The sequence below is a fragment of the Mauremys mutica genome, chromosome 15 (genome assembly GCF_020497125.1).
Source record: "Mauremys mutica isolate MM-2020 ecotype Southern chromosome 15, ASM2049712v1, whole genome shotgun sequence".
NCBI lineage: Eukaryota > Metazoa > Chordata > Testudines > Geoemydidae > Mauremys > Mauremys mutica.
Genome location: NC_059086.1, coordinates 30,655,294 through 30,678,134, shown reverse-complemented (window position 1 = coordinate 30,678,134; position 22,841 = coordinate 30,655,294). Strand labels below are relative to the sequence as shown.

Genomic DNA, 22,841 nt, shown 5'->3' with positions numbered 1-22,841 from the left:
AGGGGCAGCCCCACTGGCCACTGCTCCATCCATCCATGGGGCTAGCAGCACCAGCTGCTGTTTGGCATCACCCAGCAGCGGCTGCTCCAGCCACACAAGCCGCTGCTCCCCATCTTTGTCGCAAGACCCAGTGCCCCCTCCACTGGTGCACAGGGAGGTGATCAAACCCTGCAGCGCGAGGGCAGGAGAGAGGGTCATGGATCCGGATTTGGGGAGCTGCTCCCTGAGCCCAGTGGATGACACTTGGGGGTGAGGCTATGTTGGGGATGAGGGTTCTGGGAGTGGGGTCACAGTCAAGCTGGGGGTCACTGAGCAGGGGCACAGTCAGGTTTGGGAGTCCTGGGGAAGTGGCTGCAGTTGAGGTGGGCGTCTCAGGCAGGGGTCAGAGTCTGCATGGGGATGGAGTTCCTGGGACAGGGGCCACAGTCAGAGTGGGGAGTGGGCTCCAGACAAGGGGATGGAATTGGGGTGGGGGTCCTGAGGAAGGAGGTGCACCTGAGACAGAAGTCCCAGGGCAGGGGGTGCAGTCAGAGTGGAGGTCCCTGGGGTAGGGGGTGCGGTCGGGGTGGGGGGTCCAAGGCTATGTCCATCTCCTGTTCCCCACGGGGGCTCACAAACAGGTTTGGTGCCAGACCAGCAAAAGGTTAATCCAGCCCTAGCCACAGGCAGAGCAGTCCCTTCCCCCACAGAAAGGGTGAGGGGTGCAGGAGGGAGGCCCTGACCCGCTCCCTACTGGAGATAAGGCTGCCAGCGGTTGCTCCCTCGGGGGCTCAGGCCGGCGGACCTGCAGCTCTTGTGCCACCAAGGCCACAAGGGCCGTTTATTTCTCAAGCCGAGGTTGTGCCTGGGGGGGAAGCCCAGCCAGGGCTGAGGTGACTGGTACCTGTGAGGCTCAGGAGCGAGGCCTCCCGGCCCCACAGTTCTTGCGCCACCATCACCACCACAAGGGGCCGTTTATTTCCCAAGCCGCATTTGCAACAGCAGGGGGAACTTAATCAGCAGAGACGCCCTGTGCCTGGCCACGTGTGGGGAGTTGGGGTGGGGTGTCACCCAGCCAGGCTGGGCCATGAACGCCTTTGCCAGGGTGAGCACCCCACAGGGAGAGGCCCCTGCCCAGCCAATGAGTGACATGACCCAGCCCTGTCCCATTGTTCCCAGCGGGGGTCCAGCTCCCACACGCAGTCTCCCTGGGGTGGGGGCACTGGTTGGGCACAGATGGGACATGCAGCCCAATGGCTCCCCCGATTGTGAGGGGCTCAGTGCCTCCCTCCCAAGCCCTGACCCCAAACGGCCTCCCCTCGGCCACACGTCCAGCCCATCCCCACGAGGCCGTTGCTGTCAGGGACAGCACTGGGAGCTCCTGAAGGGCGAGGGGCTGGCAGGGAGCCCAGCCAGTGTCCTGCCCTCAGCGTGGGGTCCACGACCAGGACAAGGGCCCCCTGCATCCTGCCCAGGCATTGGGCACAGCCAGAGCAAGAGCAACATGTAGCAACGGTAACAGGGCATCGCCCCATCCCTCCGGGGAGCCGCCCCAGTCCCGATTCCCCCTACTGGCCCCACGGCATCTGGCTCCCCAAGGACTTGAGCATCCTAGAGCCCTGGTGAGCGGCAGTGGCCCTGTTCTCCCGAGTCAGGGAAAAGGACCCTCATGGGTCATGGCTCCCTCATGGGGAGGGGCGTCCAGGCCAGGAGCACCCCAGCCCATAGACACCCTCGCTGTCCTGCTCTACCTCCATCCTGCCCGCTGGAGACTCCTGCTCCACCCTGCTCCCTCCTTCTAACCTGGATCCTGGCCACATTCTCCTGGCGGCTCACGGCTGGGCCTGGGAGGTCCCTTCACACCCAGAGGAAGGGTGAGGGGCTTGGGAGGGAGGCCCTCGACTGCTCCCTACTCCCTGCCACTAACGAGGTCACCAGAGGCTGCTCCCTCGGTGGCTGGAGGTTGCCGGCCCCGTGACTCTTGCACTACCATCATGCTTGCAAGGGCCGATTATTTCTCAAACCGTGGTCGCACTAGCAGGGGGAGCTGGACCAGGGCCGTTGGCAGCTCAGGGCGTGGGAGGGAGAGTCCCACTCAGCCAGGCTGGGCTATGAACCCCCTTTCCAGGGCGACTGACCCACAGGAACCAGCATAGCTGCCAAAGGGCACAACTAGCTCAGCCCCTTTGTCCTGGGGGGGGCACCACTTGGGCGCAGAAGGAGCACGCAGACTGGCGAGCTCCCCAGCTGTGTCGGACACTCAGTGGGTCCTTCCCAAACCCGGATGGCTGCGTAACCTCAAACATTCTCCACCCCCCCGGCTGTGCCTTCAGTCCCGTTGTATGGGGCTTTCGCTGGCTGGGCAGCACCGGGAACCCCCAAAGGATGGGAGTGTCTGGGATCCCAGGCCCAGCTATGACCCAGGCTGGCCCTACCTATGCTCTTACCCATACCAGCACCTACACCTGCCCCGCATTAACCCTGCATTACAACAATATTGTGCCCACTCAGGGCCTGATCCCTGCTGAGCCCCTAGGTGCTGGACAGAAGCTGCTTGGTCTTAGCACAGGCCACCCCCATGCACCCCCGAGGCCTGCCTCAGTTTCCACTCACCTGGGAAGCAGGTACCAAGCAGGTACTTTCAGGTACCAAACAGCAACCCTTTGCGGGGGACCAACGCAAACCAGAGCTTCATCCTAATGTCCCCAGGAGACTGCAGGGGATGGAGATGTTGCCGGTGTGGGGTTCTCAGTTACATTTCTCTGTCCCAGACCTACGCCAAACCTCCATCAGTCCTGGATCCTAGCAAGTGAGAAACACCAGCTGTTTTGGCAAAGGAGGTGTTGCATTTCTGCCTGTCCCTGCACGGTGTACTTTCCAGAGGGAAAATCTGCCCCTGCTGAGCACCAGTATGGAACCCACACATATGTGCCAGGCTCCAGTCGAGAACCCCATCCTCCTGGAGTGTGTAACAGCCTCCAGTTTAGAACCCATGATCCTCTTGAGTCTGTGCCTGGCTCCAATCTAGAACCTCCGGCCTCTATGTCCATGTGGCTCCTGTCTAGAAGGTCCACCCCATCCGCAGTGTGTGCCTGGCTCAAATCTAGAACCCACACCTGGTCCTGATTCTGGTAGTGCACGATAATCTCTTTGCTGGTCACTTGGAGGTACAGTGGACGTATGACAGGCTGAGGAATAATTTCTACTGGCTTGGGATACAGACTGATGCAAGGGATCATTGTAGGACTTGTGTAGTGTGTTAAGAGAGGAAGAAACCGCAGGACCCCAGAAGGCTCCACTGCGTTCCCTGCCTGTCATCCAGGAGGCGTTCCAAAGGGTGGCAATGGACATAGTGGGTCTCATGCTGCCCCTCACTCTGAGGGGGAACAAGTATATCTTACTGGTAGTAGACTTCTCCACTCGGTATCCCGAGGCAATCGCGCTGTCTAACATAGAAGCTGAGACAGTGGCAAGAGCTCTGCTCACCATATTCAGCAGAGTGGGCCTCCCTAAGGAGATTTTGTCTGATCGGGGGGCAAACTTTATGTCGCAGTTGTTCAATGAGCTATGGAAGGTGTGTGGAATGAAACAACTTAAGACGGCCCCCTACCACCCCCAAGCCAATGGGCTGGTGGAAAGTTTCAATGGGACCCTAAAATCCATGCTCGGGTTGTATGCCAAGAAAAGGGGCCAGAGTTGGGATGAGTCATTGCCATTCCTGCTGTGTGCCTACAAGGAGGTACCCCAGTAGTCCACAGGATTTTCCCCATTTGACCTTATGTATGGGAGGAAAGTGAGAGGACCTCTTGATCTCATCAGGGACACTGAGGAAGGATGCAACACAGTGAGGGAAAAAACCTGTGACTGAGTTTGTCCAGAGGTTCAGGAGGGAGTTGAAGGACATGATGGAAATTGTCCAAAACAACCTCTAGACCAGTCAGGCCAAGCAAAAGGCATGGCATGATAAAAATACTTGTAAACGCACTTTTGACGTAGGGGATTTGGCCATGGTACTCAGCTCTGCAAAAAAGTTCAAGATGCAAGACTCCTGGGAGGGGCCCTTTGAAGTGGTGGAAGTGGCGAATGAGGACACTTGTAAAGTTAAAAAGCCCCTGGATGGTGCGGTACCCCAATTGGTGCATGTAATCAGATTCAAGGCCTATCACAGTAGAGTGGCCGGGGTAAACATGATCTGTTGTGTCGAAGGGGAAACTGAGGCACACCCACTCACTGATTTGATGGCTGATGCCAAGACGGGTCAACCCTGGAAAGTATAGAAATCTGTAGTGAGCTGACCCCAATTGAAAGGGAGGAAGCATTGTCAACGCTGCAGAAGTACAGTGAGGTATTTTCCAGCAAACCAGGGAGGACACACTTGCTCTCCCATAGGATCCTCACAAAAGGGGCTCAACCTCCTCCTTCCAGGCCTTATAGGGCCACCGGCAAGGTGAAAGAGCAAATTCGGGCTGAGATATAAAGCATGTTGGACTTGGGGATGATTAAGGGCTTCAGCTGCAGGGCCGTCCAGAGGATTCCGGGGGCCTGGGGTCTTTGGCGGCAGGGGGCCCTTCCGTTCTGGGACCCGCCGCCAAAGTGCCCTGAAGACCGGTGGCGGGCATCCCCGCCGGCGAATTACCACCAAAGCAGGACCCGCTGCTGAAGTGCAGCCCGGTCTTCGGTGGTAATTCGGCGGCGGCAGTTCTCGCCGCGGGTCCTCAGAGCACTTCGGCGGCGGGTCCCAGAATGGAAGGGCCCCCGCCGCCAAATTACCGCCGAAAACTCAGCTGCGCTTCGGCGGCGGGTCCCGCTTCGGCGGTAATTCACCAGCGGGCGGGGAGAAAGGACCCTTCGCTGGCGAAGACCGGGAGCGGAAGAAGCTCCAGGGGCTCGGGACCCGCAAGAGTTTTCCGGGTCCCCTGGAGCAAGTGAAGGACCCCGCTCCAGGGGCCCCAAAAAACTCTCGTGGGGGCCTGGGGCAAATTGCCCCACTTGCCCCCCCTTCTGGGCGGCCCTGTTCAGCTGTGGTCTTGGTCCCCCAAAGGGTTGGCACTGTAAAATTTTGTGTAGACTATAGGAAGCTCATTGCTGTCACTGTGACAGGATGCCTAACCCATGCCAAGAGCTGATGACGTGCTGGATGCGCTGAGTCAAGCCAAGTACCTCAGTACCTTTGATCTGACCAAAGGTTACTGGCAGATCGCTCTGGAGCGGGAGGCACAACAAAAATCAGCTTTTATCACTGACATACGGCTCTATGAATTTACAGTCCTACCTTTTGGTCTGGTAAATGCTGGTGCAACTTCCAGAGACTGGTCAACAGAGTGTTAAATGGTTTGCAGCATTATACTGGGGCATACAGAGATGACATTGCTGTATTCAGCAACACCTGGGGTGACCACAAGGAGAACCTGGAAGTTGTGCTATCAAAGCTCAAAGAGGCTGGGCTAACGGTGAAACCCTCTAAGTGCAAGATAGGGGAAGCCAAAGTCCTTATCTGAGACACTGGGTGGAGGGGGCAAAATATCCCTCAACCCTCTTAAGGTGGAAGCCATCATGAAATGGCCTGTACCCCAGAGTAAAAGGCAAGTCCAAACCCTGGCAAACTATTACAGGAGGTTTGTGCAGGGGTTCAGTGATGTAGCCCCAATCACAGACTTATGGAAAAAGCATCAACCTAATAAGGTAATTTGGTCAGAGGCCAGCCAGAAAGGCTTTGGCAAGGTAAAAGCACTCTTGTCTGCGGAGCCTGTGCTGGCCAGCCCTGACTTTGATAAGCTTTTGAATTGTGTACTGATGCATCAGACACAGGGTTGGGTGCTGTGCTGATGCAAACAGGGGAAGACAGCAAGAAGCATCCCATTGCCATCCTAAGCAAAAAGCTGTCCCCTGCTGAACAGAATTACTCTATCATAGAGGAAGAATGTGTAGCCTGATTTAGGGTGTTCTAATAATATTAATTTAATGGATCTATTTTATTTTATATTAATAATAATTAATGATTAATAGTATGGGTTTTAGGTTCACCAATCTGTTTGATCAGAAGTTCTTGTCCCAAAGCAGGCTGCACAGAATTTACAAAGGACCCTCGGGCGTATGACAGGAAGCTCACACTGAGACAGATATAGTCATAAAGTCTTTTTTTTTTAAATCAGTAATAGTAAGTAAATGGTAAAATACTCAGAGTCACAAAGTTATGATTGCATTACTGCTATTCAAAAGACACATATGAGAATATAGTATTATATTTTACAAAGCTTTGGTTAATATACTCACACCTTTCCTTGATAACCTGGTGGTAAGAGACACAGGACCAGCCTTGCGGTTCAGGTTTCTCAATTCTTGAGTGAGGGATGCAGTGCTTAGAATAAACGAATGCTAAGAACTATCAAAACTAACTTAGGGTTTACTTGACTAACTTAAACTTAAAATCAAAACCTAATAAACAAACTAAGAATAAAACTTAGGGAAACCAAGCTTAGCCTAGTTCCCTTGAAACTTAAAGTTTAAGAAGAACAAGTGCAGCCTACTGATAGTAGTAGTCATAGTAGATAGATAGAATAAAATAAAATAGAAAGAATGAGTGAAAGTAAGATAGAGTAAGTGAGAAAGTTGAGGTGGCTCACCTCTTTTATAGGGCACAAGTGCCAGAAATCCTTCCTCCTATGCCCAAATTTCATTCCTCACCCACAAAATGTTAGGGTACACTTACCCCATAGGCTAGTATGTAGGTGCATATTGATGACATGTACGTACACACATAAGTTTCCTTGTGGTGTACCTGTTAAGTCTGTGGGTACAACATTGAAAAAACCCCTATGCCATTCTTCATTGTCAATTGGTCTAGATAAAAGGTCTTAGACGTAGGCGTCGGTATTTATCTATTTAGGTTACGAGATATAGGTCAACTTTAATTTCTGGGTAAAAGGCCTTAATATAGATATGTTAACTTTGCTTTAGCTTAACATACAGGATATGGCCTGTAGGTCTCTTGCCTTACAGCCAAACTTACTTTAATATAAATCTATAAACCTATTACAATTAACCAGATACTTAAACTATAAGAAAAGATATAGATATATATGAAGAAAGCAGGTTAGTCCTATGGGCTACAAGTGCTATACCGTTGTGTGGGCCGTCAGACAACGAAGGCCTTACCTCTTCAACAGGAGGTTCAGGATACTAACTCACCATTCACCTTTGGTATGGCATCACCAGACTAAGGGCACAGACTCCAAACTGCTACTCCGGAGCCTGGTCCTGCAGGAATTTGACATGGAGATTATGCATATTAAAGGAAAGGATAACTTGGTAGCAGATGCCCTGTCCAGAAAAGAGGAATTTTAGGTATACTGCCTCTTCCATGGACAGTGTCCAAGTCTCTGGCAGTAAGTTCAGGAGGAGGGTGTGACGTTATTGACATGAATTGTGACCATGTGCTTCTTTAAATGTTTTATATATTATTTAATTTCACAGAATCATAGAAGATTAGGGTTGGAAGAGACCTCAGGAGGTATCTAATCCAACACCTTGCTCAAAAGCAGGACCAGCCCTAACTAAATCATCCCAGCCAGGGCTTTGTCAAGCCCGACCTTAAAAACCTCTAAGGATGGAGATTCCATCACCTCCCTAGGGAACCCATTCCAGTGCTCCACCACCCTCCTAACGGAATAGTGTTTCCTAATATCCAATCTAGACCTCCCCCACTGCAGCTTGAGACTATTGCTTCTTGTTCTGTCATCTGGTACCACTGAGAACAGTCTAGATCCATCCTCTTTGGAACCCCCTTCAGATAGTTGAAGGCTGCTATCAAATGTCCCAACTCCACCAGAGAGGTCCTTTGGGGCCATCTGCCTGTCCCAAGTCAGGGTAAAGGAGGAGGGTTGGGTGTGGGGCTAGCAACTCCACCCCGTAAAAATCAGCTTGCTACAGAAACGCCAACAATAGAGTTGTTCACACAGTAAACAGCAGATGCAAGAGAAGACCAACGTAGTGGCAGCCACGTCATCACAGGTTGGCCTCAACATCCACAAGGACAAGACCAAGATCCTTAGGATCAATTCCATCAGCAACGACCCAGTCACACTGAATGGACGCCCCCTGGAAGAAGTACAGTCCTTCACCTACCTAGGCAGCATCATCGACCAGCAGGGTGGCACAGACGCAGACATCAAAGTAAGGATTGGTAAGGCAAGAGCAGCCTTCTTACAGCTCAAGAACATCTGGAGCTCCAGAGAGCTGTCTTTGGCAATAAAGATTCGACTGTTCAACTCCAACGTGAAATCAGTCCTACTGTATGGAGCTGAAACCTGGAGGACAACCAAAACAACCACCAGGAAGATCCAGACCTTCATTAATAGCTGCCTCAGAAGGATTCTCCAGATCCGCTGGCCAGACACCATCAGTAACATCCACCTCTTGGAGAGGACCCGTCAACTCCCAGCAGAGGAAGAAATTAGAAGGAGAAGGTGGGGCTGGATAGGACATACACTACGCAAGCAGCCAACCAACATCACCAGACAGGCACTGCGGTGGAACCCCCAAGGCAAGCGGAAAAGAGGCCGCCCAAGAAACACCTGGCGACGCGACCTTCAGGTTGATAGCAAAAAAATGGGCTATACCTGGAACCAGCTAGAGCGAATGGCCCAGGATAGAAGACTCTGGAGATCTGTGGTTGGCGGCCCATACCCCGGTTGGGGTGACGGGCATGAATGAATAATGAATGATCAAATGTCCCCTCACTCTTCTCTTCTGCAGACTAAATAACCCCAGTTCCCTCAGCCTCTCCTCATATGTCATGTGCCCCAGCCCCCTAATCATTTTTGTTGCCCTCCGCTGGACTCTCTCCAATTTCATTCCATAATGTCTATAATATGAGGCATTGTGCTGCAGGGAGGGGGGTGGGGACTCAGTAGGGGGCACTCTCCCCAGCAGTCAGTGCTGGCCTCAGTGCCCCAGGGAGTGCTAGGGGAAACTGTGCTGCACAGCAGAACCCCGCTGAGCCGAGGATCGGCCAGAGTGCTGGAGCCACCTGCTGACCAAGGCACTGAGGTGTCGCTGGGACTGCCACTGGCCTTCTACCCTGAGGAAATGGAGGACCCCCATGGATCCAGGTACACCCCAAGGGGAGGGGAGGAAGTGTTTCAGGGGCAGCTGACCCCAGTCTGGCCTGGTTGCTGGGGTGGCAATCTCCTTATCGGATCTTCTGTCCAAAACCTCCCAGAAGCTGGTGTCAGTTCAAGTTTCTGTGGTTGGCTGATGTCATTATTCCCCCTTCCATTCTTCCAGTTCCCCAAAACTTATCGGTTATCTAAGTTTTTCTATGCAAAAGGACTCAAGCCTCATGCTAGCTGCTGAAGCCAATGTCTTACAGGAGTCAAGCCTGTCTATATACTGCTGAATACAATCAAGCAGAATATAATGCAAAGCAAAGGTAAGCTGGACCCCTGGGCTACAACAGTCATGACCAAGGAGTGAGGTTTGTAGGGTGCTCCTAAGCCGGCAGGGTGGGGCAGGTTCTGATATCCAGGGAGCTCAGGTTTCAGGAAGCATAGGACTGATGATTTGCCATGGGCGTGGCAGGGTGGTGAGATGGCAGGCCAACTGGTGAGCAGGAAATCCTCTAGGGGGTGGCCAAGGGGAGGAGCCCCAAGGGAGGTTGTATATATGGGGCTGGCGCTCCAGGGCTGGGGCAGTGTGGATTGGACAATGGCTTCACCCGCAGCCACGTGCGTCCTGGCCTGGGCCCTGGCACTGCTCTGCGTGGGGACCCAAGGTAAGGGAGGCAGGGGCTGTCCCAGGTCGGTGTGTGTTGGTGTGTACTGTGGTAGAGTGTGTGGCTATGCAGCAGGGTGTTGGTGTGTTGTGGAGCAGTGTGCTGCTGTGTTGTGGAGCAGTGTCCTGTGTTGTGTAGTAAAGTAGATATTGTGGAGCAATGTGTTGTAGTGGAATGTATGTTCTGAAGTGGTGTGTTGGGGAGTAGAGTGCATGTTGTGAAGCAGTATGTTGTTCTGTTGTGGAGCAGTGTATTGTTGTGTAGTGTATTAGAATGCATGCTGCGTTGTGTAGTAAAGCATGTGTTGTACTGTAGTAGAGTCCATGTTGTGAAACAGTCTGTTGTGTTGTGGATCAGTGTGTTCTTGTGCAGTGGAGTGCATGTTGTGTTGTGTAGTAGAATGCATGTTATGGAGCAGTGAGTTGTGTAGTGTAATAGAGTCTGTGTTGTGGAGCACTGTGTTGTAGTGTAGTAGATTGTGTGGCTCTTCAGCGATGTGTTGGTGTGCAGTGTAGAAGAGTGTATGCCAAGGAGCAATCTGTCATTGTGTAGCTGTGTGGTGTAAAGTATAATGGACCATGTTGTGGAGCAACATGTTGTGTTGTGGAGCCATATGGTGCTGTTCAGGAGACTGTTTTGTTGTGGAGTGTAATACACTGTGTGTTGTGGAGCAGTGTGTTTTTGACTAGTATCGTGGTATGGGGGTTGTGGTGAAGTGGATGCTGTGTGGCAGTGTGCGTTTGTAGTGCAGTGTGTGCTGAGGGACGTGTTGTTGTTGTGTAGACTAGCACAGTGTGTTTTGTGAAGTGGTGCGAGACATACCAGCCTGGCAGGAGGTTGGAGATGGACAGTAGGAGTCCTGGCCCCCAGACACCACCCCACCAGACCCCCCCACCTCCCAGAGCCAGAGAGAGAACCCAGGAGTCCTGGCTCTCAGCCCTCCTGCTCAAACCACGACGTCCCCTTTCCACGACATCCCCTGCTAGGCTTTGAGGGGCCCCCTGGCAGCCATCGCCCCCTTTTCTGATCTCTGCCCCTTGTTCATGGCCAGGTGCGGACCCTGCCCCCTGCATCTTCCCCTTCACCTACAAGGGCAAGGTCTACAAGGAATGCACAACCGCGGACAGCAAGCGGCCCTGGTGCGCCACCACCGCCAACTACGACCGGGACAAGACCTACAAGTTCTGCTCCGAGGAGGGTGAGCGCCCAGGGGCGGGAAAACCAGGGAACGGAATGAGAGGGAAGCCGGGGGATGGGATGGGGAAAGAGGGTAGCTGGGGCACGGTTCAGGGACAGGGGCAGCCCGGGGACAGAATGGGGATGGGGAAGAAGCTGGGGGATGGGATGAGGATGGAGGGCAGCACGGGCAGCACGGAAGAGCGTCTTGGTCCCTGTTTGTGATCCCACACGCCCAGAGCTGGTGGGTCTGGCCCATGTCCAGGCGCTCGGCCACTGTCTTCCTGCCACCTGCCCCAGCGACGTCTCCAGAGCTGGGCAGGGCAGAGCCACCCAGTTGGTCTGTCTGACTAGCCCCATATACCCTCCTCTGTCTGTCTGTCTAGCCCAATACACCTCCACCCATCTGTCTGTCTATGGGTCAGACTCTTGCAAGATGGCAGCAGAGTCCCCATCTCTGGTGGGCCTCACCCCCCCACAGGCTCTGTCCAGGGTGGGGTGAGAGGTCTGCACCCGTCTGCACTGCCCCCAGGACACCCCACCCCCTGACGGTCCCTGTCTGTGTTTCCCCTCAGCCTATGGGGGGAACTCAGGCGGCCAGCCCTGCTTCTTCCCCTTCGTGTACAAGGGCTGCACCTTCCATTCCTGCATCAAGTTGCAGACTCACCTACCCTGGTGCGCCACCACGGCAAACTACGACAGAGATCAGCGCTGGAGCTACTGTCCTGACACAAGTATGGTGCCTTCCCGGCCAAGGGGCATGGGCAGGGGACACGGACACTCCCAGTGTCCCCCCACACATCCATCCCTGCTGGTGCCCTTCACTCCTGACCCGCAGCCCCTGCTAGCCCAGTCCTGGGCTCACTCCCAGCTCTGCCAGTGCCCCTCACTCCCAACCCGCAGCCCCTGCTAGCCCAGCCTTGGGCTCATGCCCCACACAGCTCTGCCAGTGCCCCATAACCCAGTCCCCCATTCCCTGCACTACCCCACGGTTGTAGGGGGCAGTGGTCGGGCTGCTGGGGAGCTCGGGGAGGTGAGAGGTTTTATTTACCTGGAAATGGGCTCAACTTGTGGTGATTCTAGTTTGAGTGTGAACCGCGTTACCCAGCATGCTCTCTGTCTCTTCTGTCTCCCACATCCCATCTCTCTCCCCCATCCCATCTCTCCCAGTGCTTGGTGGAAACTCGGAGGAACCCTGTATATTCCCATTCAGCTACAAAGGCAGATGGTACACAGCTTGTACCATGGTTGACAGCAAGCGGCCCTGGTGTGCCACCACAAGCCACTACGAAGCGAGCCGTAAATGGAAGTACTGCGGCACGGCAGGTATGTGGGGCCAGGAGAGGCTTAAGGGGTGGGTTTGCTTTGCAGCTGGTATGTACACAGACTATGGGGGCAAGAGACACCATGGCCCAGTGGAGAGAGCACAGGAGAGAGAATCAGGACACATGGGTTCTATTCCTGGTTTTAGCTCTGTGTCTAGGCAGCACTGGGCATGACAGAGTCTGTTCTCAGTGACTCTGGGCAATGCTCTATTCTACTCTGGGAGTTTTTAGTGTCTCCATTACTGTGGTATCTGAACAGTTAAACAAAATGAGTGGACAGGAAGCATTCATTTGTATATAGGTCCTGTAGGAACAAGGAACATCTCAGTGCTCATATTGAACCAAACCAAAATTTTGCCCAGTGCTGCCGATCGACACCTTGGATCTTTTTCCTAGCCTAGAAATATTTTTGGGAATTCAACATTTTTCCCCTCTGGGATTGGAGGGGGGAAAAAATGAAACCTCAAAAATATTCATGAACTGAAAAGCCAAACTCAGTTCAGCTCAGTTAAAAAGTTTAGTTTTGAAACCTGCTGTTTCCATTTCAACCATTTTTCTTTTTTAAAAATTTTTCACTCTAATTAACTTAAATTCCTGTAACCCTTCTGCCAGTCAGAGTTGGCAGCAACAAGGACCGGGTTCAGGATCTAGGGGTTCCTTTTCAACCATATAACACAGAACGAGCTCAAGCTCCCACCCAGTTACATGGGACAATTACACACCAACCCCCAGGCACCCCTAAGAGGGAAAACTTCCCCTCTCGCAAGCACGGAGTCTGAGTGTAGCAAAAACTTTTAATAAAAGGAGAGAAGTAACTGCGTTAATTTGGGAAAACGCCACAAACAGGGTTCATAAACACAAACCATGAGCAAAAGACCCACCCCAAGTAGGTTGGGCAGTGTCCTTTCCCCCTCAGGGTCTTAAGTCCAGCAAACAAAAGTTCCTTCAACATGCCCATCCCTTCTCTGCACCCCACTCACAGTTGTTGTCCTTGGTCAGTGCAGACCTAGAGTTCAGAGGTGCATCTGCAGAGTTCACCTCCCTTCCTGTGTGGAGGGAGGGTCGGTAAAGATGCACCTTACTTGTTCCACTGCTCAGGCACTCACTCGCCACCCCTCTCTGCAGGGCTCTGCTCTGGCCCTCTCCACCAGCTGCCCTGTTTGCCACTCACTAAGGGTCGATCACTTATTATAGTTCTCAGTGATTTCAGATGTTAGTGGGAGAGCCTCACGGCTAGTGCACATGGGCCAGTCTCTGGCATCAGAGGCACTGTCTCAAAGCAGGCCTAATATTTAGACCTGGATATCAGTGATTTTAGCTTTGCAGCATGCAACAAGACCCTCAATTAAGTTTAAATTAGCTGTGTTATTACACAGTGGAGAGAGGAAGAGTCAGAGTATCTGGGGGGCCTTGGGCACAGCCCACATCATCACACACAAGCACCTATCACAACCCTCCCTCTGTTCACTGGGCTTTGGAACCCATGTTCCTGGTCTAGCGAGTGCTATTCCATCGAGGGTGAGTCCCACCATTGGGATACGCCAGGTACAGTTCTGCTGCCCTTGATTCACACAACGATAACAACCCTTTATTACTCCTGCCCCAATAAGAAGGAGACTGGGGATCCCACACCAGCCAAAAGTGGTCATTGGGGAAGCAATCCCATCATGCTGAGCACCTAGGCAGGGTGGGTGTGTCCATGCAGTGAGATCAGCCCCAGAAGTCCTCTTCCACAACTCACCACTAGATGTCAGGGGAGAGCTCATTCAGACTCTGCTTATATTTCAAAACAAAAAAGTGCTCCCAACCAGGAACTCAGATTTTTTTTTTTCCATTTCAGGCATGTCTAAACTGTTTCCACTTTATTCCCTCGACATTTTTTTCAAGTTGGGAAATGCGTCAAAACCAGCAACTTTCATCAAAATGCTCAAACACTTTCGGTTCCCATGAATTGGTATTTTTTCCACTTTAAAAAATTGTTTTGTTGGGAAAATTCGCACCCAGTTCTTCCAGCAAATCACCTGCCATGCGACCTGCCTTCTGCCCTGTTTTTAACCCTTTCCTCCCTTGCCTCTTTCTCCACCAGCTGTAGGGGGAAATTCAGACAGCTCCCCTTGTGTCTTCCCTTTCATCTATAAGGGCAAGACCTACCACAGCTGTACGGCAGTCGATGACCACATGGGAAGGCCCTGGTGTGCTACCACTCCCAACTACGGCAAAGACCGTCTCTGGCGCTTCTGCTTGAGCAAGGGTGAGTCCTGGTCATGAGCAGAGCGCTCCGTGTCAGCACAGAGGGAAAGGGTTTGTGGAGGACGTGCCGGTACGTGGAGCTCTAGCACAAGGAGTGCTGTCACCCAGTCTTGCGGGCCAAATAAGCTCCCTGGAGGGGCTGCATGCTACAAATGCAGGGGCAGCTCTAGACACTTCACCACCCCAAGCACGGCGGCATACCATGGGGGGTGCTCTGCCGGTCGCTGGTAGGGTGGCAGGTAGGCAGCCTTCCGCGGCATGCCTGCGGAGGGTCCGCTGGTCCCGCTTGGCGTGCTGGGGCCTGGAGCCAACCCTGTACAAATGGCTTCATCTGTGCAGCCAGATTGCCTGGCACCTCCTTGTTATGCGGCCGTCAGAGACAGGATGCCAGGTTAGATGGGCCCCTGGGGTGATCCCATGCTCCTAGGCACAACGCCATTCACCCACTGTACAAAATTATCTTTGGCTTTCACCGCAGCAGTGAGATGAGACACTCCTACCCCAGCTTTACTTTTTCACTCTCTTTGTCATTCCCGCTCTTCACTCTGATTTACTTGTTGCCTTTGCAGCCTATGGGGGGAACTCAAATGGTCAGCGCTGTGTATTTCCTTTTGTTTACAAATCCCGGCTATATCACAGCTGCAGCAACCCTGGAAGCAAGAAGGGAAATTTCTGGTGTGCTACAACCCAGAACTACAACCAGGATAAGCAGTGGAGCTACTGTCCAGATATCAGTAATGTATCCAGTCTCTTTGTATGTTCCCTTTGGGGCAGATCTGACTCTGGCTTTTCCCATACAGTTGGGAAAATAACTAATTTGTGGTTTGCTGGTGATTATGAAAAATCAGGGTGAGGGGAGGAGCTTGTCATGGATTGCCATGAAAATGAATTTTTTGAAATTGTCATTGAATCAAAAATGGGGGAGGGAATCAATTCAGGTAGATCATGAAAGTTCATTTTTTTAAAAATTGTCATTGCATTGAAAAATCAGAAAAATGGTTTAGAGGACATTCCTAAAATGAAATTTCTGAAATTTTCAGTAAGTCAAAAAATTAGAAAAAAAATGTCTCAGGTTGTCCAGAAAATGAAATATTTTACAGTTTTTAATTAATCAAAAAAAGAATCAGGGGAAAATGTGTTTTGGGAGGATTCTAGAAACAAACATTCAAAATTTTCCATCATTTGTAAGATCAGGGAAAATACATTTTGGGTGGACCTTGGAATTGAAATTTTCTTTGATACTTTTCGTGAATTAAAAAATCAGGAAACAAAATTGTTTTGAGTGGATCCCAAAAATGATTTGTTTTAAATTTTCATCGAACTGAAAATTTAAGGAAAAAAAATCCCTTTGGGTTGAATGAAACATTTCATTTAAATTTTGAGCATTTTTTAAACTTTTTAAATTTTGGTTTTAATAAAATAGAAGGAGATTTTGAAAACAGAAGTTGTTTGAAATTGAAGAATTGACTTTTTCTGAATTTTTGGTCATTTTTCCGACACAAACAATCCCACAAATTCACAACACATTTTGGCTTCACTGAATCCTTACTTTTTACCAAAAACATTTAATCTGAAAAGTTTCATCCTCCTCTATTTACCGAGTTGTCCAGGGGCCTCCAGATCTCCTGTATGATCTCAACACATCTCTGCTGTGCCCCTGAGCCAATGAGGAGTTGTGACATATTGATACCAATGGGAGTTGGGCAGTAGGAGTCTATCAGATTGGTTGGTGGGATAGTGGCTTACCACACGGCCCTCCAAGCAGCTGAATGAGCCTCTAAGGATTCCTTCAGGAAAGGTTCAAGACCAGGGTCTAGGAGCAGCCATAAAATCAGATCCAGAACTGATGGAAGGTCCGACCTAAGTGGGATTTGGAAATCCAGGTTCCTGTTGCAGGCCAGTGTTGGCTTTCCTGGAAGATGCTTTAGCCATGATGATGTCTTCAAATCCAGACCGGATGCTGTTCTAGAAGATACCTGAGTGAAAGCCAAGTTATTGGGTTCAACACAGAGAGAGCCATGGAAAATTCACTGGCCTGTGTTCTACAGGTCAGACTAGATGATCACAATGTTCCCTTCTGGTCTTGGGATCTATGAAAGTCTACCTGAGATTTCTTGGCTTTTGGTGATGGGTGGCCGAGTCATAGTAGGATGGGGGAGCCATTAGTCCATAGGCAGGTGGGCGTGTTGGCGGTGTCTATAACCACCTCCCTTTGCCTCCCTAGTCCTGGGTGGGAACGCAGTAGGAAAGAGCTGTGTGTTCCCCTTCGTCTATAATAATCGAGTGTACTGCACCTGCACCAGCGATGGGGAGAGCTCGGGAAAACTGTGGTGCAGCACCACCAGGAATTACGACGTGGACAAGAAGTGGACTTACTGCTCCAAGCGAGGTAGGACAGCGGACGGAGGCAGCTGAACCTTTGGCTCAGCAAGGCCTGGTTCAATTCCTGGCTCTGTCATAGATCCTCGGGTGAGTCACTTAAGAGCACGTAGGTTGGTTTTTTGGTTCCCACCCTCCACCCTTTAGGGAAAACTGAGCAAGCTGAAGTTCATGGGTAGCAGCTGTTCAGCAGTTCTTAAAACCATCCCCCAAATCGCCCTAGAGTGGTGGGGCTCCTACTTTTGGCTCTTTAGATTGGCAGCATTTTGAGACAAGGACTGTCGGTCTCTGTCTGTCTAGGCAGCAGCTGGCACAACCCCAATCTCAGTGAATCTGTGTCTGGGCAGCTCCCAGTGTGACAGGGCCCCGATCTCAGTGACTGTGTGTGGGCATCACCCAGTGCAAAAGAGACCCAATCTCAGTGACTCTGTGTCTGGGCAGCGCCTGATGCAACAGGGCAAGTTAAAGAAGTATGGGCTGGATGAATGGACTATAAGGTGGATAGAAAGCTGGCTAGATCGTCGGGCTCAGTGGGTAGTCATAAATGGCTCCATGTCTGGTTGGCAGCCAGTATCAAGTGGAGTGCCCCAAGGGTTGGTCCTGGGGCCGGCTCTGTTCAATATCTTCATTAATGATCTGGAGGATGGTGTGGACTGCACCGTCAGCAATTTTGCAGGTGACACTAAACTGGGAGGAGTGGTAGATACACTGGAGGGTAGGGATACGATACAGAGGGATCTAGACAAATTAGAGGATTGGGCCGAAAGAAATCTGATGAGGTTCAACAAGGACAAGTGCAGAGTCCTGCACTTAGGATGGAAGAATCCCATGCACTGCTACAGAACAGGGACTGAATGGCTAGGCAGCAGTTCTGCAGAAAAGGAGCTAGGGGTTACAGTGGATGAGAAGTCAACAGAGTGCCCTTGTTGCCAAGAAGACTAACGGCATTTTGGGCTGTATAAGTAGGGGCCAGCAGATCGAGGGACATGATCATTCCCCTCTATTCAACATGGTGAGGCCTCATCTGGAGTTCTGTGTTCAGTTTTGGGCCCTACACTACAAGAAGGATGTAGAAAAACTGGAAAGAGTCCAAGGGAGGGCAATAAAAATGATTAGGGGGCTGGAGCACATAACTTATGAGGAGAGGCTGAGGGAACGGGGATTGTTTAGTCTGCAGAAGAGGAGAATGAGGGGGGATTTGATAGCTGTTTTCAGCTGCCTGTTAGGGGGTTCCAAAGAGGATGGATCTAGACAGTTCTCAGTGGTACCATATGACAGAACAAGGAGTACTGGTCTAAAGTTGCAGTGGGGGAGGTTTAGGTTGGATATTAGGAAAAAAAATCACTGGGAGGGTGGTGAAGCACTGGAATGGGTTACCTAGGGAGGTGGTGGAATGTCCTTCCTTAGAGGTTTTTAAGATCAGGCTTGGCAAAGCCCTGGCTGGGATGATTTAATTGGGGATTGGTCCTGCTCTGAGCAGGGGGTTGGACTAGATACCTCTTGAGGTCCCTTCCAACCCTGATATTCTATGATTCTATGATCTCGGTGACTCTGTGTCTGGGCAGCGCCCGGCATGACGGGGCCCCAATCTCAGTGATTCTGTGTCTGGTAAGCAACCGGTGTGACGGAGCCCCGATTTCAGTAACTCTGTGTCTAGGCAGCACCTGGTGCGATGAGGCCCTGATCTCAGTGACTCAGCAAAAGGGGCCCCAGGAAAAGAAGCCCCAGATCTCACACGAGTATCTAGAGGCCTTGACTAATGCATGTAATAACCACAGAGGATGTACCCCGAAAACACATCTGGGGTGGGGCTGTGTCTAACCACCTGTGCCTGTGTAAACTGGCTAAATGGACTTCCCACGGACCCACAAACCACCTAACACAGTTTCCATACGTAACCCCCAACAGCAGAGACATTGTTTGCCTGTCCCATTGGCATCTTTGGATCATTAGCCTTATGTTGCAGAATTGCATAAACTGAGGCATGGAGCTGGGCCGTGCCTTGCTAAAGGTCACCCAGCAGAGCCAGGCATAGCACCCAAGTCTCTCGTTGCTCTGCCTGGCGCCCCTGTCACAGGACCGCGCTCTCTCCCGTATCTCTAAGCTGTATGGGGAACCATCTAACAAAGTGTTTGCTTCCAGTTTGATGTCGCCTCCATGTGCTATGTGCTGCCTGTGATTCTGGCCATGGTACTCACCTGCTGTTGGTGTGTTTGGTCTGCAGACTACGACAAGCCCTGTGTCTTCCCCTTCATCTACAAGAATTTTAAATTCCTCACCTGCACTAACCTGGCGGAGGCCAGCGGGAAGTTCTGGTGTTCTACCACAGACAACTACGACCGGGACCGTCGGTGGACCTACTGCCCTACCTGAGACAGGTAGAACAGGGCACTGGGATGGTCTCTGTTTATCACATCTCTATCTGGACCAGGGGTGCGTATGATGGGTTTGGTCACAGACATCCCCATTGGGACTGTCACCTGATGTGCTGAAATTACCTCTGAGCCCTTTTTCCCTGCCACTTGGGACTTCCAGAACCCTGACTTCTTGTGCCAGACACGCTAGCCTGCTGCAAACACAGACCCAAAGTCTAAACCACGCCCCCAAAGCTGCAGACTTTAACTGAAAACTGCTCAGCAGGTCACCTATCTCCAGCACCCAGATGCCTAGCTCCCAGTAGGATCCAAACCCCAAATCAATCTGATTTACTCTGTATAAAGCTTATACAGAGTAAACTCATAAATGATCCACCCTCTATAACACTGATAGAGAGATATGCACAGCTGTTTGCTCCCCCAGGTATTAGTCACTTACTCTGGGTTTATTAATGAACAAAAGTTAGTTTATTAAGTATTAAAAAGTAGGATTTAAGTGGTTTCAAGTAATAACAGACAGAACAAAGTAAGTCACCAAGCAAAATAAAGCGAAAACACGCAAGTCTAAGCCTAATACATTAAGAAACTGATTACAGGTATCAAGTATCAGAGGGGTAGCCATGTTAGTCTGGATCTGTAAAAGCAGCAAAGAGTCCTGTGGCACCTTATAGATTAACAGACATTTTGGAGCATGAGCTTTCATAGGTGAATACCCACTTCGTGCATGCATCCGACGAAGTGGGTATTCACCAACGAAAGCTCATGCTCCAAAACGTCTGTTAGTCTATAAGGTGCCACAGGTTCCTTCTTTTGTCTATTTATACTGGGAACTCTTCCAGGCAGGGACCGTCTGCAGCACCCGGTGCAAGGGACCCCTGATCTCAGTGATTCTGTGTCTCGGCAGTGCCCGGTGCAACAGGACCCAATCTGGCGACTCTGTGTCCATCGATCTATCACCACATGCATCCATCCATCCTTCCCCATACACACCCATCCATACATTCCCATACGCATCCATCCATCCACTCATACATCCCTATCCACAGTCACCCATCCAACCATCCCCATACACATCCACCAACCACCTAACTATGTAACCATAGTGATACAGGGCTGGAAGGGACCTGGAAGGGGCTGGAAGCCCCCCTCCCCCTGCCCCATGCTGAGGCAGGACCAAATATACCTAAACCATTCCTGACAGGCGTTTGTCCAACCTCCAATGACGGGGATGCCACAACCTCCCCTAAGTAACCTGCTTCAGAGCCGAACTATCCAAAGAGCTAGCAAGTTTTTCCTAGTATCTCACCTAAATCTCCCTAGCTGCAAACTCAGCCAATTCCTCCTTGCCTGTCCCTCGGAGGCTGTGGAGAACAATTGTTCTCCATCTTCTTTCTAGCAACCTTTTGCATATCTGAAGATTGTTATCAGGTTCCCCCTTCAGCCTTCTCTTCTCAAGACTCAACCTGCCCAATTTTCTCAACCTCCCCTCCTAGGTCAGGTTTTCTAAACCTCTGATCATTTTGGTTGCTCTTCTCTGGACTCTCTCCAATTTGCTGACATCTTTCTGCAAATGCAGTACCCGAAACTGGACACTGTCCTCCAGCTAAGACCTCACCAATGTCAACTACAGCAGGACAATGACCTCCCATGTCTGACATACGATGCTCCCGTTAATACACCTCAGAATTATATTTGCCTTTTTCACAACCTCATCATGATGTCGACTCATATTCAATTTGTGATCCACCCTAACCCCTAGATCCTTTTCTGCCATCCCGCTGCTGAGCCAGTGACGTGGCGCTGAAGGTCTGTCCTTCTGTCCTTTTCAGGTGACAGCCCCAGAGCCGGGAGGAGACAGAACGATGACATTCTAAATTAAATGAAAGCAATGAGCCCTGCTCTGGATACCTCTGCTCTCCAAACAAAGATCGCTTCTGATCAACAGATACCGGTGGCATAATTAGCCTTGAATCCAAATCTAAATGTGCTCATTTCCCTTGTTGATTTTAGAAAATTCAAATAAAGCATCTTTTGCAACACAGCATTTGCGAGTTTTGTGTCCGAGCAAAAGGCAATAAATGACCCGTCCACTTCCATGGGGTGAAGATGACAGTGCAATGGCTTTTGCTTCTGATGCATATTGGGCATTTCTCAATGAATATGGCTTATTGGAAAGGTTATAAATCCTCATGCTTCACGGTCGAAGATCATCACTCTTAGTGGTCAGTGTGACGTTGCACTGCACATGATTTTATGAAAATATGCTAATGAGTGTGAATATAACATCACTGGAATATGCTTCGTACAAAAGGTCTCTTGTAAGGTATCATTACAAAGCTCTCTGGCCCTGCTGTATCACACATCTCCCTCTCCCCCACCCCCACCCCCACTCAACAACACTAGGCCATCCGCATTTCCGTGTTGGTTATTGGCTCTATGCTGGATCCGGAAGTGGAAAGGTTGTAGAGATTGGAACCATCTAGTCACTCATGCATTCCCCTCCTTGTTCATGTGCATCCGCTGGAGTGGGGTGTGGTCTGTCATAAAGGTGAACCGCTGCCTAAGTAGGTAGTACCATAGCATCTCCATGGCCCATTTAACCGCTAGGCACTCCTTTTCTACTATGGCGTCCCGTTGCTCCCTGGGCAGGAGCGTCCGGCTGAGGTAAAAGATCAAGTGCTCCTCATCCCCCACCATCTGTGAAAGGATGGCCCCAAGTCCTACCTCCGAGGCGTCTGTTTGTAGAATGAATTCCTCCTTGAAATCTGGGGCTGTAAGCACTGGATGACCGCAAAGGGCCATCCTTGGGTCTGTGAACACTTAACTATCTCCGGGCCCCAAGTTCTTATCAGGTCCGTCAGAGGGTGCTGGCCTTGTGGCAAAGTGAGGGATGAACCGGCGATAGTACCCCACTATTCCTAAGAACACTCTGACTTGCTTCTTGCAGATTGGGCGGGGCTATTCCTGTATTGCCTCCACTTTGTTCCATTGGGGTTTCACCAGGCCCCTTCCGATGACCTACCTGAGGGATCTGACCTCCGCTAGCCCTATTGCACATTTGGATGGGCCAGCGGTGAGGCCCAGTCTCCCTAAGAGTGTCTAGTGCCACTTCCACTTTCCCCAGGTGCATCTCCCAGTCAGGGTTATAGATTACCACATCATTCAAATAGGTGGTGGCATACTTGCCATGGGGTCAAACTAATCTGTCTATCAGCCATCTGGTCATGCCGGATGCTTCCAGGAGTGGCACGGGGCCAGGGCAGGCAGGGAGTCTGCCTTAGCCCTGCTGCAGTGCAGACCGGGATCCATCTGAGATAAGCACCCCACTCCCCCTCTCACACCCCAACCCCCTGAGCCAGCCCTCAGACCACTCCCAGAGCCTGCACCCCAAACCTCCTCCCACACCCCAATACCCTGCCCCTGCTCTGAGCCCCCTCTTGCACCCAAACTCCCTCCCAGAGCCTGCACCCTCTCCTGCACCTCAACCCCCTGCCCCAGCCCAATGAAAGTGAGTGGGGGTGGGGGAGAGCGAGCAACAGGGGGAGGAGGGATGGAGGGAGCTGGGTGGGGCTTTGGAAGGGTGGG

At 51.4% G+C, this 22,841-nt stretch overlaps 1 protein-coding gene across 2 annotated transcripts in view; it reads left to right on the top strand.

The window, feature by feature from the left end:
- The window catches only part of LOC123350668 (epididymal sperm-binding protein 1-like), a 105,245-nt gene extending 83,998 nt beyond the window's left edge, over positions 1-21,247 (top strand). Inside the window, exons 1-9 of one of the 2 annotated variants that reach the window (XM_044989341.1) lie at positions 8,982-9,089; positions 10,803-10,949; positions 11,503-11,661; positions 12,098-12,253; positions 14,339-14,503; positions 15,072-15,236; positions 16,727-16,891; positions 19,106-19,259; positions 21,086-21,247. In XM_044989341.1, the coding sequence (XP_044845276.1) occupies positions 9,080-9,089; positions 10,803-10,949; positions 11,503-11,661; positions 12,098-12,253; positions 14,339-14,503; positions 15,072-15,236; positions 16,727-16,891; positions 19,106-19,254 (1,116 nt within the window). In that variant the 5' untranslated portion in view covers positions 8,982-9,079 and the 3' untranslated portion in view covers positions 19,255-19,259; positions 21,086-21,247. Of the gene's footprint in view, positions 1-8,981; positions 9,090-10,802; positions 10,950-11,502; positions 11,662-12,097; positions 12,254-14,338; positions 14,504-15,071; positions 15,237-16,726; positions 16,892-19,105; positions 19,260-21,085 lie in introns of those variants that run through there. The other variant, XM_044989340.1, reaches the window with a different exon arrangement.
- Positions 21,248-22,841: the final 1,594 nt, after the last annotated feature.